The sequence below is a fragment of the Megalops cyprinoides genome, chromosome 14 (genome assembly GCF_013368585.1).
Source record: "Megalops cyprinoides isolate fMegCyp1 chromosome 14, fMegCyp1.pri, whole genome shotgun sequence".
Taxonomy (NCBI): domain Eukaryota; kingdom Metazoa; phylum Chordata; class Actinopteri; order Elopiformes; family Megalopidae; genus Megalops; species Megalops cyprinoides.
The window spans coordinates 12,384,597-12,398,746 of record NC_050596.1 but is presented as its reverse complement, the minus strand read 5'-3'; the positions used below and the strand labels follow the sequence as shown (position 1 = coordinate 12,398,746).

Genomic DNA, 14,150 nt, shown 5'->3' with positions numbered 1-14,150 from the left:
ATGTGTCAATGAAGGGCCTACAGTACAGTGTACAGTGTATGTACAGTGTATACATAAATATCATTACATACCCTAAAATGTGATATTGTCTGCAATTAAATACATAACGTGCAAGATTATGTTGTCCAGTTGATTACTTTGTTTTGGTCATGAGCTACTTGATTTTTACATGGTAATGCAGCTCAGCTGTTCTATTTTAATCTTTTAGTGACACATCTCATGCTCTCTGTCAGGAGCATCAATATGGACGGAGGGTGTTTAACAGGTATTAAGCAACTGCACAGAGGTTAATGTTTGTATTTAATGCTTACATCAAGTCAGAAGAATTTTACTATGCAATCAAGGGTTCTGCTACTTTTGGCCTTGATACTCACAGGTGATCGTTCTGTGTGAAATGTAAGGGCCTTTTTCAGTTTGAATCTAAAAGACAGTAATAAACCCCTATTCCTGGAGGCTGTTGGCTCCGGCTGGTTTCAGAGGTATCTTTTATATAGCGAGTGACTTAAAGCCAAGCTCATCAGGATGAATTATTATTTCTTTCCCTTGCTCTGCTTAGCACCCAGGAATCCAGTGATTAATTTTGGTAGTGTTATTAAGAACAATACACTGTTGTTAAAATGCATAGTTATGTATCAGACAAATTAATTGTGAGAATTTCTGCTAGAATACAGTGGATTATTTCCATTGAGCTGTGCAGTATAGTGTAACATAGCAGTATCATACAAGCCCATCACACAACGCAGCATTCATAAGGGATCAGTTCCTCTATTCTTTGTGGTTTTGGTGGCTATAAAATAAGATAATCGAGCCACAGGTGCCTCTGAGCAGTGCATTTGCATGTTGAACCATGCTATCTCACATACACTATATGGACAAAAGTATTCGGACGCCTGACCATTATACCAACAGGGACTGTAATGACATTGCATTCAAATACATATACTTTAATATGGAGTTGGTCCCCCTTTTGCAGCTATAACAGCTTCCACTCTTCTTGGAAGGCTTTCCACAAGATTTTGGAGTGTTTCTGTGGGAATTTGTGCCCATTCATTCTGTAGAGCATTTATGAGGTCAGGCACTGATGTTGGACGAGAAGGCCTGGCTCGCAATCTCCGATCCAGTTCATCCCAAAAGTGATTGATGGGGTTGAGGTTAGGGCTCTGTGCGGGCCAGTCAAGTTCTTCCACACCGAGCTCATCAAACCATGTCTTTATAGTCCTTGCTTTGTGCTCTGGGGCACAGTCTTGCTGGAATAGAAAAGGGCCTTCCCCAAACTGTTGCCACAAAGTTGGAAGCATTAAGATTGCCCTTCAGTGGAGATAAGGGGCCTAGCCCAAACCCTGAAAAACAGGTGTGGCCAAATACTTTTGTCCATATGGTGTATCTCTATGGCAGCAGATGGATATTATTGAGGTAGGCAACCCTGGTCCTGGAATGACAAAGGTCTATGTTTTTTTTTTGTCTTGTTCCATTGGTTCCTGTTTCTCTTCCAGTATTTCATAATATTAATTTGGTTAATCATTCATAGGTGAACATGGGTTTGATTTGCACAGGAATTTCACCATTCAGGTAAAATCCCCTGCATTCTTTTAACATACTGTGTCATAATAGCTCATTCAGTTCAGCAATTTAGTAAAATAGATCTTATGGAAATACTTTTGAGGGCCTGCATGTCATGTTGCTTCATGCTACATATAACAGTAAAAGGAATTAACAGTCAGGAAAAAAATGTGTGGGTGTGTTTGTGCTACCCGCATCCTGTTGGGTTTATGCATCATCATAAAAGTACAGTCTTTCGAAACCTGATTGTTGAGGTCTCCTGTGTTTATGCTCAATCTGTTTAGTATTTACATAGTGCCACCCCAGGCACTTGTGGCACCGGTGGAGAACCATTCCCGCTACCAACTCCAAACAGGTGATTCAGGTTCCTACCAATCCAGACCAGAAAACAAACAAACACAGAGGACAGGTATACTTCATTACAAAATTCAGGTTCAGGATTTCTGATGAAACCAATTTTTTAAAGGCAAAAGAACTGAGGGCCGGAAAGCCTCAGTGCCAGAGTCTGTCTGAGGCTTGATCCAACATTCTTTGCCTCAGCACACAGGTCTCAGAGGGAACAAGGTTTTATTTCAATTTAGCTATTATAATCAACTAGCTGACAGTATCATTGGAAAAATTTGGACTATCACCGTTACCACCGTATTACACTACGGCTAAAAGTACGGTTAGGCTGGATCTATACATGAAGTGAAATATAGAAGGCTCCTCTCCTTGTGCTCACAGGGCTATGCTGGCACATGTTGGGTTAAGCGCATTCTGTGGCAGAGGTCACCAAAGCCTTGTGTTATCTCTGCAGCTACTAAGGGGTAGTGTCTCAGAGATTCAGCACCCTACATACAGAGGCATAGTGCTGAATCATAATGATTCAAAGGCACAGTGATACAACATGTTCAAATGAATTAAAGGTCAAAATTAATCAAAGTAATCAAAATTGAAGGTTTGATGAAGATGATAATGCATAACTCTACCACACTAAAATAGTGTTAACAAGGATTTATGAGGTAATCCTGTTACCTGGCCCTTAAATAATTTCAGCAGGTGCAGGAAAACCTATTCAATTGTTCAGTGCCTTGCTCTCCACCTTAAAACAAACTAAATGGCACAAATTGGCAGAACTGTATTGGCTTTGGCTTTGACCTCCTAAATGCATACTAAAACAAATAAGCAAGAAAAAAATCAAATGTAGTAGATACATTTTGTTGCTGTATTTTGTTAGTTATTGTGCCAAAGTTGCCTGATAAAGCACCCTGGATAAGTGTTTGCCAATAAATAAGAAGAAAGAAAGATATAACTTCAAATGGGGCAGTAGGGGTCTGCTCCAGAAGATCAATATTGCAGGAATGAACAATACAAAGAGAAAAACACAAACTTTGTTGTCTTTGTTTTGTTTCTGTACACTGTCAGATTTTGATTGTGAGTACAGTGCACCCATCTGTCTCTTCTAGTCAATTCTATGAATTAAGGAAACCACAAGTAACAGCAGTAGTTTTGTCACTGATTTGTGTTTAGGGACCATCAAAAAATTACCATTTTTTTCTCTTTTTGGTTATCCATCTCTCTGTCTGCTGTAGCTATATAATGGTTTATATGTGAAACTCCTATATGAATGTTCTATGAGAAGCTCTGAGCAGTATTTCATCTTTGTCATCCTTCTTTTTATCTAAGACATTCTTCAAAATATGATTCTTGAAAATCATAAGCAAATTCAGAGTGGGTGAACCTGGCATACAGTAAGAATCTGGTGAGCGAATGCTTAAACAAACATAATCAAAAATGAGTTTGAATCTGCAGTTTTCAAATAGCGTTGAACTGTGTGTCAAAACAGAAGTAATGTTGGCCATAATGTTGTTTGAGCATGGACACCCTGTAATGTTCTCAGGACATCTCAGTAAATTCCAAATAGTATGCTGTTTTCCACTGTGCATTGGCTTGATGCTCATATCTTTTCCACTGTGTTTTTATTATTTCATTATTAACAGCTCTCTTGTTTTTTGTTTTTTTTTTGCTGTTGCAGTTCTATATGACAACTAGCAGCTCACAGAAAACAACTTTTCGTAGTTTGCACGTTATGGTATTGATTGTTGTTTTTCATTGGTTGCTGGCAGTCCTTCACCACTAATGACATCCCATTAGTGAACAGGTTTAAGCAAACATTTCAAGCCTTTGAACGCTCATCCCTCAGCTGGTAAGGCATTACAAGAACACTTAATGTGGCTTGTAGGATCTGACACACTATATGTTTGTAGGTCTTAAGCAAAGAACAATTGCAAGAATCATTGCAAACTTTCCTGAAAATCAGAGTCCTCTGGGCTGATCATTTCTCCATTAGGGAAAAGGCAGAATCCCTGTTTCACTAATCACTGTGCGACTATGAAAGGCGGAGAAAAAGTATGATCTTTTTGAGACGGCCCTAAACCCAGCTGGCGTGGACTTCCGTGCTTTTGTCAGTTTCTCGGTAATTGCAGCATGCCGCTTGGTGCCTCAGTTCTCGTGTGGCAGTATACTGGAGGAAACATCTGGGTCCATCCTTCAGCAGAGCAAAGACTGAGGAGGGAAAATATGGTTCAGCAATCAGGAATGCAGCTATGCTCATGAACAGGTGCACCAGCCTGGCTTTCCTCCTCACACTCACTGGTAAGAATCCTTTGGTTGTGCAAGTGATAGTGAAAGTATTTGTCAAATATCTGAGGCGGAGATGCAGGAAGAGAATGAGAAAGATTACCCTGTCATATTACAACATTTTAATAAGTATTGCGCTTTACTCAAGGGCTCCCACAGCAGTGCCTTTCCATGGAGTGATTTGAGCCTGCTATATTCTGATCATCAAACCCCAGCTCTTCATTCATTATGTTATATAGTTGATTCAAAATGGATCTCAGTTTTTTTGTTTGTCTGTAACATGACTCACTCCTATGGTGATCTGCCCTGCCTCTTAAGAGTCAGTCTGACAGGTTTCTGCAACTTAACACCACCCCTTATTCAAAAGCTGAGAATATCTTGGAATACTACAAAAGGAATCTGGAACAGGTCACCTAAAATCCATAACTCAGACTATCTTTGTATCCTTTTAATTAATTTTGTGTTATGTTAGATCCTCTGAAGGTTTTCCATTAAACCTGTGTTAGTTGATCTGATTGTATTATTACTAGTGCTACTTTTAATTGAAGTTCCCAGCAAAGACTCTGGAGAAATTTGAACCCCTGTAGTAGGCAATTACTGCTCCACACAGCGCAAATTATCAGGCCAAACCAAGATAACTGTTTCATCTACAAGCTCAAACTTTCTTTCCACATCAGCTGCTTATGCCATCCCTCCCTGACCCCATCTCCACTTTGTTCCCTGTTTATGATGTCTACATGAGGGGTCAATGACCTTAGCCTCGTGGGCAGGTGTGGTCCCTTCACTGGACTCCAAGCTAATCATCACTACATTAATACACTGGCATCCAAAGGCCCTGAACAGTAGAATAAAAATAATGAATGGTGACATCATGGTAAATGCTCCCTGGAGCGAGGATTAGCAGTTGGCAAACCAGCACTGAGAAGACCACTGAGGTGAAGCCTTCAAAAGAAAACTTGGTGCTGGGTGATGTCGTCTCTCACGGACGTTGTTTCGACATTTTTCCCCAGTTGCAGAGGCCTTGCTCAGGCCTGAAAATGTGACGATGGAGGCGGTGAACACGCGGTACATCCTGAGGTGGAACTGGGACCAGACGCAGGCAAACTACACCGTCAGGTTCACCGCTGGCTACACCTAGTGAGTGTGCGCGGGGTTTGGAATGGGGCATAGTTTAAGCCATGCTAAGTGGTAGTAATGGAACTGAAACTTTAGTGATGGATGTTGGTGGAGTATGAAAAGGCAGCACTACGCCAGGTTTTCTGACACAGAGCGGTACCAGCTTCAGAATGGCCTAAGTGTTAAAAATCCAGAACAGAGAGGGAATACGGAGAGTGTACGTCTAATGACCACTGAGAATGATCAGATATTTTAAGATCAGAATTTCTGAATTCTCCATCTCTCTACTTTTCACATGTGTGATAGTCCCTCTACAGATCACATGCTGTTGTAATAGTCTCTGCACAGATCACAACACTGTTCTAAAAGTATTTATAGGTTGCACACCACTGTAAGAGTCTCTGTACAGATCACATTGATGTAATAATCTCTGTACAGAACAAACTGCTGTAATAGTCTCTGTAAAAATGACAATGCAGAACAAAATGCTGTAATAATCTCTGTAAAGACCACACACTGCTGTAACAGCCTCCGCACAGATAACTCATCAGTGTGACTCATAAAAATGAGCCTGATGATCCAATTGATAACCCAGTGCTACTAACCCAGGGCATCCTTCCTGTCACAGTTCCAATGAGAAGTCCTACAACTGGGTGTGCAACAGGACAGCAGAGAACCAATGCGACTTCTCCTTCCAAAACCTATACTACTGGGCCTGCTACACGGTACAGGTGCAAGCAGAGGGGCAGAGGGAAAGCTCCCAATGGTACCCGCTGAAATTCTGTCCCGATGAGCACGGTTAGTCTCCTCCCATCTTTCTCCATCTTTCTCATCCTTTTTTCCCGTGTCTTCCTAGTTTCTCATCTTTTCACTTCTGCTTCGCTGCTACTGTGCATATAGGCGGATCTGTTACAAAAAGGCAATCTTATTCACAGATTGACATTTCTAACTGCAAAGATGAAGAGTTCTTGCTCTGTCCATGCAATGAAATAAAAGTTAAGACTCAGAGGTCACACACACACACTGCTGAAGCTCTGACAAAGATTTGGGAGAATTTCAAGACAATCCTTACAAAATTAAAACAAGATAAATTGGTCCCATCCACAACTATACTTAAAACTTCCTTCCCGCATCAGCGGTTCACGGCATCCCTCTTCCACACCATGCCCCCCCCCCCACTTTCTATTCCCTGTTTATGACATCCAGGAGGTCAGCCACCTCAGCCCCCGTCCAGGTGTGATCCTTTCATTGGACTCCAAGCCAAAAAAATACTGCTATAACCACATCACACGCAACCTTCACTTTTTGATTGCATGGAAATGCATATCTACTGAATTAAATTTGTTTATTTACATGTGAGGAAGTGCAAAAGTGCTCCAGCGAAAAGTACAAAGGAGAGCAGTAAACAATTCAGCCAAATGGATGTCTCTCATGCGTGGGCAGGATTGCTTTTTGGAGAGATCTGTCTTTGGTGTTTGCCACCGGAGTCCGATGCTTTTGCCCTCATCACTTATTCCTCTGTCTTTTTTAACGCCTTTTATATTTTTCTTGACTCTGGATGCTAGCGATAGCAGACATGCTTCGTGAATGTCAGGACAGATGGAGCCATTGTGTGCTTCCAATGGCTCACTGGTTTGAACCGATCATCTTCTGATTGGAGGCCAAGGCCCTTTTCGCTTTTGGTTGGAGGCCAAGGCCCTTTTCACCCGTCTGCCACTCAGACTTGGGAATCAGCAATTGTACATTAAGCATGAGGTTGACTCACTGGCGCACCTCCCACGGTTGAATAGGAAGTTATGACGTAAGGCACATGCGGTCAGCTGACACGCTCGCCCACGACAACTGCAACCGCTGCAAGAAAGAGTGCAACTTGGAAGAGCAGTGCATTTCTCACCAATAGCAACCTAATACAATATGCCCACCCCACCCTGGCAGGCTAGAGCCAATCAAGTTCCTCTGCTGAGGTCGCCTGGTCATAGACCGCTAATGACACAGCCCAGTCTCAAACTGACAATTTGTTGTCTATGGGGCCCAGCCCACACACAGAGCAGGCACCATTACAGGCTAAACCGCTCAAGAGCTCCATGGTTCTTTCAGCTGGTTCAAACCAGTCCACTGACAGCACATGCTAAAACCTGTCATGGCCTCTGTGAGGCCTCACCATTTCTATCACTTGACTCCCCTTGTGGCTTCCATAACCACTATCATAACAGTCAGAATTTCCTGTTGAGGTCAGATATCTGTGGCATTGTGGCTCAGCCGTGGAGGCAGAGGAGAAGACTGAACTGTGACGTGGGGTTGCCCTGTGTTGCAGCATCGCTTGGCCCCCCACCCCACGTGGAGGTCATCAGCAGGGAAGCCATGCTGACGATCAACATCACAGAGCCGCTCACCATCCACAATGTCTCCATGAGCTCCATCATGCCGCTCTCCTTCTGGGTGCAGTACTGGGAGAAGGATGCTTCACAGCAGGTAAGGAAAGATAAGTGTATGCACACTCTCATACACGCACACACACATTGGCACACACACACATACACGCACACACACACACGCACACTCACACACACACACAAACAAACACACAAACACATGCGCACACACACAAACGCGCACACTCACACACACACACACACACGCAAACAAACACACAAACACAGACACACACGCACACAAGCACGCATATACCCACTACCATACATGAGCTATACACATCTTCAGGTTTATCCCAGCCTCAAAGGCCAGGATAATAAGGTAATGCTAACAGACAGTAATTATTTCATAAATGTGAAAAATACAATGATTAAGCAATGACACTAATGTATTTTCACTAGCCAGGTGACAATAGATACAGATATTTTCGATGGGCAATTCTACCTTTCATTAGGCAATTTTAACCTTTTTTTATCTTGTGCAAATTTGTGAATTAACCCCCAATGAGTTAATGTTGGTTAATCAGGCTAACATTGCGGGTCTGTGAAATACCCCAAGATAACTTCTCAGCCAAATCCCACTGCATTCTGCGCACCTCCTGAGGGATTCGACCTTAAGGGCTTCCCGCCCCTTCGTGGGTTCAGTGGTGGTTGCTGTGCTGGTGATGAGCTGAATACCTAATTGACGACTATGAAAAAGTTGGGTGAAATAATGCAAAATAAATAAAGAAAGAAAGAAAGAAATAGAACACGCCTCTTCATGCTACCATAAAGAGCACACCACCCTACCCAGGAATGCAGGCAGTCAAAGGCCTTAGCAGCTCTGCTCTACTTTCTGCAGGAAGTGGTGTTCTATGGCAAGCGACAGCCACACGGCTTTGTGCCCTTTAGTGCATTCTGGAACATTCTGTTCTGCAGTTAAAGGGCAGGGCCAGTAAGAGAAAGGAAGAGGGGCAGAAAGATAAAGAGAGAGAGGGACAGGTGAAGAGTTATATAGAGAAAGACAAACAACAGGATTTGTTATTATGTGACCTCACCTGCTAATTTCACACCTGTCAAGGGTGTTACAGATTTTTATGATTGCTTAGGCATTATTTTGAAAACTCTACACACAAGTCACACAACCACACACACAAGTAGCAAAACACAGATCTTTTGCAAAATGAAACACTTCATTCAAAACTATACAATAATTTATAAAAACCCAATTTTGTCACCGTATGGCACACACATGGTTCATACGATCTGATTCTGTTTGAACCAGTTACACACTGCTATGCTCAATCTCAAACACTTTTTAACATTTCTGCTTTTCTAATGATATAGTCTGGGTTTGATTTTTTCAGAGATATTGTTAGAGTAAAGTACATGAATATATTGACCAAACACAGCACACAAGACCAGTACTGCACACTGATGAAAATATTTATTTCTCTCCACATCGTAAAATCAGTCAATACAGTGCATTTCCAAAGGTAGCATTTTGCACTGAAAATCAGAACAGAACATATTCCAAATAGAATATAGTACATAAACACAGCAAAAACATTTGTGGAGACAAAAATGAAAGCACTGTGTAGTTCAATATAAATTTACATGTAAAAAGGTTCTGTGTGCAGTGCACAATACTGAAGTGTACATTACTTACCTCCACATATTCATGCTGCAGGTCTTTTACTCTCTCAGAATTTCTTTCAAATAGCACTCGGTAGAGTTGTTTCATCTGTATGTAATGTTTTTTAAGGATTCGCCCCAGTGTTGATAGAGAGCCCTGACGGACATTATTGAAAACTGTGCGGTCATTGAGAACGTTTGTTTGAATTTCTCTGAGGCCTATCGCATTATTGGCAAAAACCATGTTTACATTACCTCTCTCTTGTTCCTCTGAAAATATGGGGCCCCTTCCTCCTTGAGGTCCCTCAATCCTATGTAGACCAATCAAAATACATGTAAAATGTCACAGGACAGTGTACAAAGGCATTGTTTCAGACGTGGAATGCAGTGAATGGGTACCAAAAAGTACTGATGTGGTGCATATAGTAGGCTACATTGTATTGATTTTACTGTAGACAGTAGAGAAAAGTTGTTTTTCACCTGTGCTCTTGTCATAATGTCCGAATTACTGTTGCAACAGTATATCTGCTGAGGTCGGGCTGAACTCTGTCCAGCCTCTCTCAGTGTCAACCCATGGTTTACAATATGGTCAACCAATGTTGCTCGAATCTCATCTGATAAATTTGGTCCTCGTCTTCTTTGTCCACATCCTCCTCCAGGTTTGCAAAACACTACAAATTTTGCAAAACACTACAAACAGTGTGTGGCTGAGAATCTGCTTATAGTTGTGCCGATCTGGGCTGAGGTTTTGCACCTTGAGTGTCAGGTTTCACTAACTGTGTGTTATTTTAGTGTGTAAGCAATCGTAAAAAACTGTAATTACCTCTAAGGTGTGTTATTTACAAAATGTGCCTTCTATATATGTGCTACTATAAAACCTATACCTTAATGTCACACAAATAAAGCACATGGATTCTTTTTTTAAAAAGAGAGCAAGAGAGAAGAGGGTGTTCTTTGTAGATTTTTCTCTCATTAGTCTAAACTGGAGGAGTTTAGGCTGGTCTTAGATTCACTTCAATGGCGTTATCAGTACCATTGAGACACGTTGTGTGTTTTGTTTTAAAATATGAAGAAGCAAAACTGATATGACAGGAAACAGGAAACAGTCATGTATTTCCTGTACATAACTGCAGAGGTTTTCACATTTCTCCTGTCTGCGATCACTATTAGTCATTTGCCTGCCGATTATTGCTTAAGACAAGATGTGCGCTGGAGATGATGTACACAGTGATCCCTTCAGCTGTGCGGAGCAGGGAGAGCAGCGCTCATGTTCGCCGTAGTAAAAAGCAGTTGCTGAATCCTGTATGGCCATACAGCTCTGCAATTCTTTCCCTCCTGATGGCTGAGGCTGAGCAGTTATGGGCTTGGTTAGTACTTCTCTCTAGGCTTCACAGGAAGGAGCAATGTCCCAGTACAGTGACGCTGTCCTGTTGGAGGTGCCAGCTTGCAGATAGCGGCAGTGTAGCATACTGGTAAAGAGCACGACTTGTAACTGAAAGGCTGCTGGTTGAGTTCTTCTCTGGGGCACTGCTGTTGTGCCCTTGGGAAAGGTACTTAACCCAGAATTGCCGTTTGTAAATATCCAGCTGTATTAATGAGTTACATGTAAAAAAAAATTGCAACCTATGTAAGTCACTCTGGATAAGAGCATCTACTAATTGCTAATAATGTAATGTAAAGTAATGTAAATATGAGATGTTAAACAGAGGTCCTGGCTCTCTGTGGTTATTAAAGATTCCATGGCACTTATTGCAAAGAGTGGGGGGCATCCCTGGTGTCCTGGCTACATCTCCAACCAGCCTCAGTCCAACCCAGTCCATCTAATATAGCCCTGTGTTAAATGGCAAAATAATTCCCTCCCCCAGGTCATCATTGCATAAGATGCAATGGTTCTGAATTGAATGTACCTGGTAAAATAAATGTTACATAAAAATTTTAAATTGTTCTCACTGATTCTCTCTGGTACTCATCTTCAGAAGTCTAATAAGAAGCTGAATACATCATGGGGAACTCTGACTCTCCTAAAGCCCTGGACAGAATACTGTCTGAAGGTCTCTGCATTCAACACAGACTACAAAAAGACTAGCCCTTTCACCAACAAACTGTGTGTACAGACTCGGGGCAGAGGTAAGAACTGTTTAAATTTGCAATTTTTAAAATTATCGTACACTTCCTTCCTCATGGTGTAGTTTGTTCTTCCTCTCTAAGATTGTGTAATCATGTCCCTCTTCCTCTTCCCCATCTTTTTCTTTGTGTCTTGTGTTTTCCACCGTACATTGATTTACATTTGATTGACAGTGCCATGAACGTTGTTGAGTTTTAACAGTGTGAGCTTGTGAGGGAGTTCACATGCATACACATGAGATGAGATCAGGGCTCACTTCCTGAAAACACTGTGGCTGTTGTCTAGCTGTTTTTCCCATCATTCTCGTCATTCATTTACATCATTTCCCATCATCACCCTTACTCTGCCTGTACTTTTTTAAAACCGCGGTGTCTAAATTGGGCCCGTTGTAAAACATAAAAGAATGGACTTTGCCTGTGTGGGTGTGGTTGAGAGAGGTGCTCAGGTTACCACTCTCCACCCCACCAAGACAAGTGCATTCATACCTTTCACCTCTTATTATTAAGGATGGCTTCTGCATGTGCCTCTGTGTCATCTTCTGTTTTGTCACCTGCACTTTTTGCCCCTTCCAGAAAATCGCCTTTTCTGGAAATTACTGCCGGGGTTATTGATCTTCTTGCTGCTGGTGATGTCACCTGTCTATTATTACCGTAACACCATCCAGAGCCCATGTCTCCTCCCCAACCTGCCCAGCAGTATCCAGGTAGGCCACAGCCTTGCCACAAACTGTTTGATGGGTTTAATTATTCAGAACATCATTAAGTAATTTTCCATCAATGACACAGGGTAAACCCAGGATCAAGTAGGTAATTAAACATTCACAAGGAATGGCATCCAGACAAACTGGCCCTGTGAGATCTCATAGAACATACTGACCATTGAAAAATAGCTGCTGCATAGGGTGAAAGAGTAAAGTCCAATCCCCTCTACTAATTGCCAGAGAGATCTTAGGTGATGGGAGAATGAAGCTTCATGAAAGCAAACATCAAAATGAGTGGAGTGCCCCCCCACCCCACTCTACATCAGTTATTCTCAGGATAGGATTAATAATAACATTTTGCTGTAGAAAGCAGTCTTCTGATGGGTTGCTACACATCATTAGCAGCTGCCTGTGTGGGGCACCAAAACACAGCATTGTACACAGCATTTCTGCAAGATCTTATCAATGATGGCAGTCACAGAAGCACATAACCAAAAAAAAAAAAATCAAGCAAGCAACACATTAACAAAACCACAGCAGAAACTGCTAACTGCCTAACTCAGCATAACTGCAGCCGCACACAAACACTGCTAATCAGCCAGATGTGGTTTGTTATCTGGCTGCTGGCTTCCTTATGCATGCTCCTCACACCAACAAGCAGTCACACACACATATACACATATACAAATACACACACATAAACACATACATACATACAGTACATACGTACACAAATATACACATACACACATACAGACAACTGGTGAACCACAGAGCCCGTGTTTTCCTTTTTCTCTGTCACACAATGCACTGGAAATTTATGTAAAGCCATACTGTCCCGTGCTGTGTTTCACACTCTAACACTGCCCTCCATTGCCAGCAGTGTAGCATAGTTGTTAAGGAGCAGGACTAGTAACCAAAAGGTTGCTGCTTGGATTCCCTGCTGGGGCACTGCTGCTGTACCTTTGGGCAAGGTACTTATCCCAAAATTGCCTCAGTAAATATCCAGCTGTATAAATGGATAACATGTAAAAAAATGTAACCTATGTAAGTCTCTCTGGATAAGAGCATCTGCTAAATGCCAATAATGCGATGTAATGCAATCGTCCCCAGGACCCCCTGCCAGCCGCCTCCCCCCTGCTGCAGCTCCAGGAGGAGAGCTGCCCGGTCCTGGCCGTGGTCGCCGTGCAGACGCCGCAGTGCCAGCCTGAATTCGAGCAGCGAGAACTACTCCAGACCCAGAGGCAGGACAGCTCCGGGCAGGACTCCGGGATCTGCTCCGGCGGGGAGGGCGAGGACAGCAGCCCGTAGTGGCCCGGCCGAGCTGTGAGAGCCGCCTACTGCATCGGCACAGTGGGAGACCGCGTCGTCCCAGTGACTAAATGCACAGACAGGTGACTGTCTCGCAGATCCTTCGGTTTACTGCTGTAAAGCTGGAGGCTCTTCTGATTCTCAGGATACAGACAAACCCAAAGACCTCATCTCCGCCCTTGAATGAACAAAGTTGTGAGTAGTTATCTGGCGACTAGTTTGCAGTGATTGGGCTTGAAAGGTTGCAGAAGGAAATGTCACAGATGTGGAATGCTCGATATTTGTTACATGTTTGAAGAGGTCAGGTTTTTTCGTAATATGTGCATGAATGTGCGCGTGCGTGTGTGTGTGTGTGTGTGTGTGTGCGTGTGCGTGTGCGTGTGCGTGTGCGTGTGTGTGTGTGTGTGTGTGTGTGTGTCTGTCTATCTGTCTGTCTGTGGGGGGAGGGAGAGAGAATCCTTAGATTCTTGTTTGTGTGTGTGGCAGTTTTCTTGCCACTTATTGTAATTCCTATGGAATAATTCTGAATTGCCAACAATTTTAAAGATGAATGAATGAATTAATGATGTCAGATCACTGTCAGAACTTTCCAGAATTGATCACAAATTGAATTGAATTGAAACAAACAAAAAAAATGCTATAGGACAAAAATTTATTTTTCTGCTTAAAG

General features: G+C 42.5%; 1 protein-coding gene across 1 annotated transcript; it reads left to right on the top strand.

Annotated features, from left to right (window-relative positions):
• Window positions 1–4,049: 4,049 nt before the first annotated feature.
• Window positions 4,050–13,845, top strand: LOC118789414 (interferon alpha/beta receptor 1a-like). Its single transcript, XM_036545826.1, has 7 exons — window positions 4,050–4,197; window positions 5,193–5,319; window positions 5,927–6,096; window positions 7,613–7,770; window positions 11,321–11,471; window positions 12,042–12,172; window positions 13,283–13,845. Exons 1-7 carry the CDS (start codon window positions 4,149–4,151, stop codon window positions 13,478–13,480), a joined length of 984 nt encoding a protein of 327 aa, XP_036401719.1. The 5' UTR covers window positions 4,050–4,148; the 3' UTR covers window positions 13,481–13,845.
• Window positions 13,846–14,150: the final 305 nt, after the last annotated feature.

What these genes read in the sequence shown, in the direction of transcription:
- LOC118789414 (XM_036545826.1), top strand. Translation starts at nt 4,149, where the DNA reads ATGCTCATGAACAGGTGCACCAGCCTGGCTTTCCTCCTCACACTCACT. An exon ending in ATTCTGTCCCGATGAGCACG is followed by an intron (nt 6,097 to 7,612) that starts GTTAGTCTCCTC and finishes CCTGTGTTGCAG; the next exon opens with CATCGCTTGGCCCCCCACCC. An exon ending in TGTACAGACTCGGGGCAGAG is followed by an intron (nt 11,472 to 12,041) that starts GTAAGAACTGTT and finishes TGCCCCTTCCAG; the next exon opens with AAAATCGCCTTTTCTGGAAA.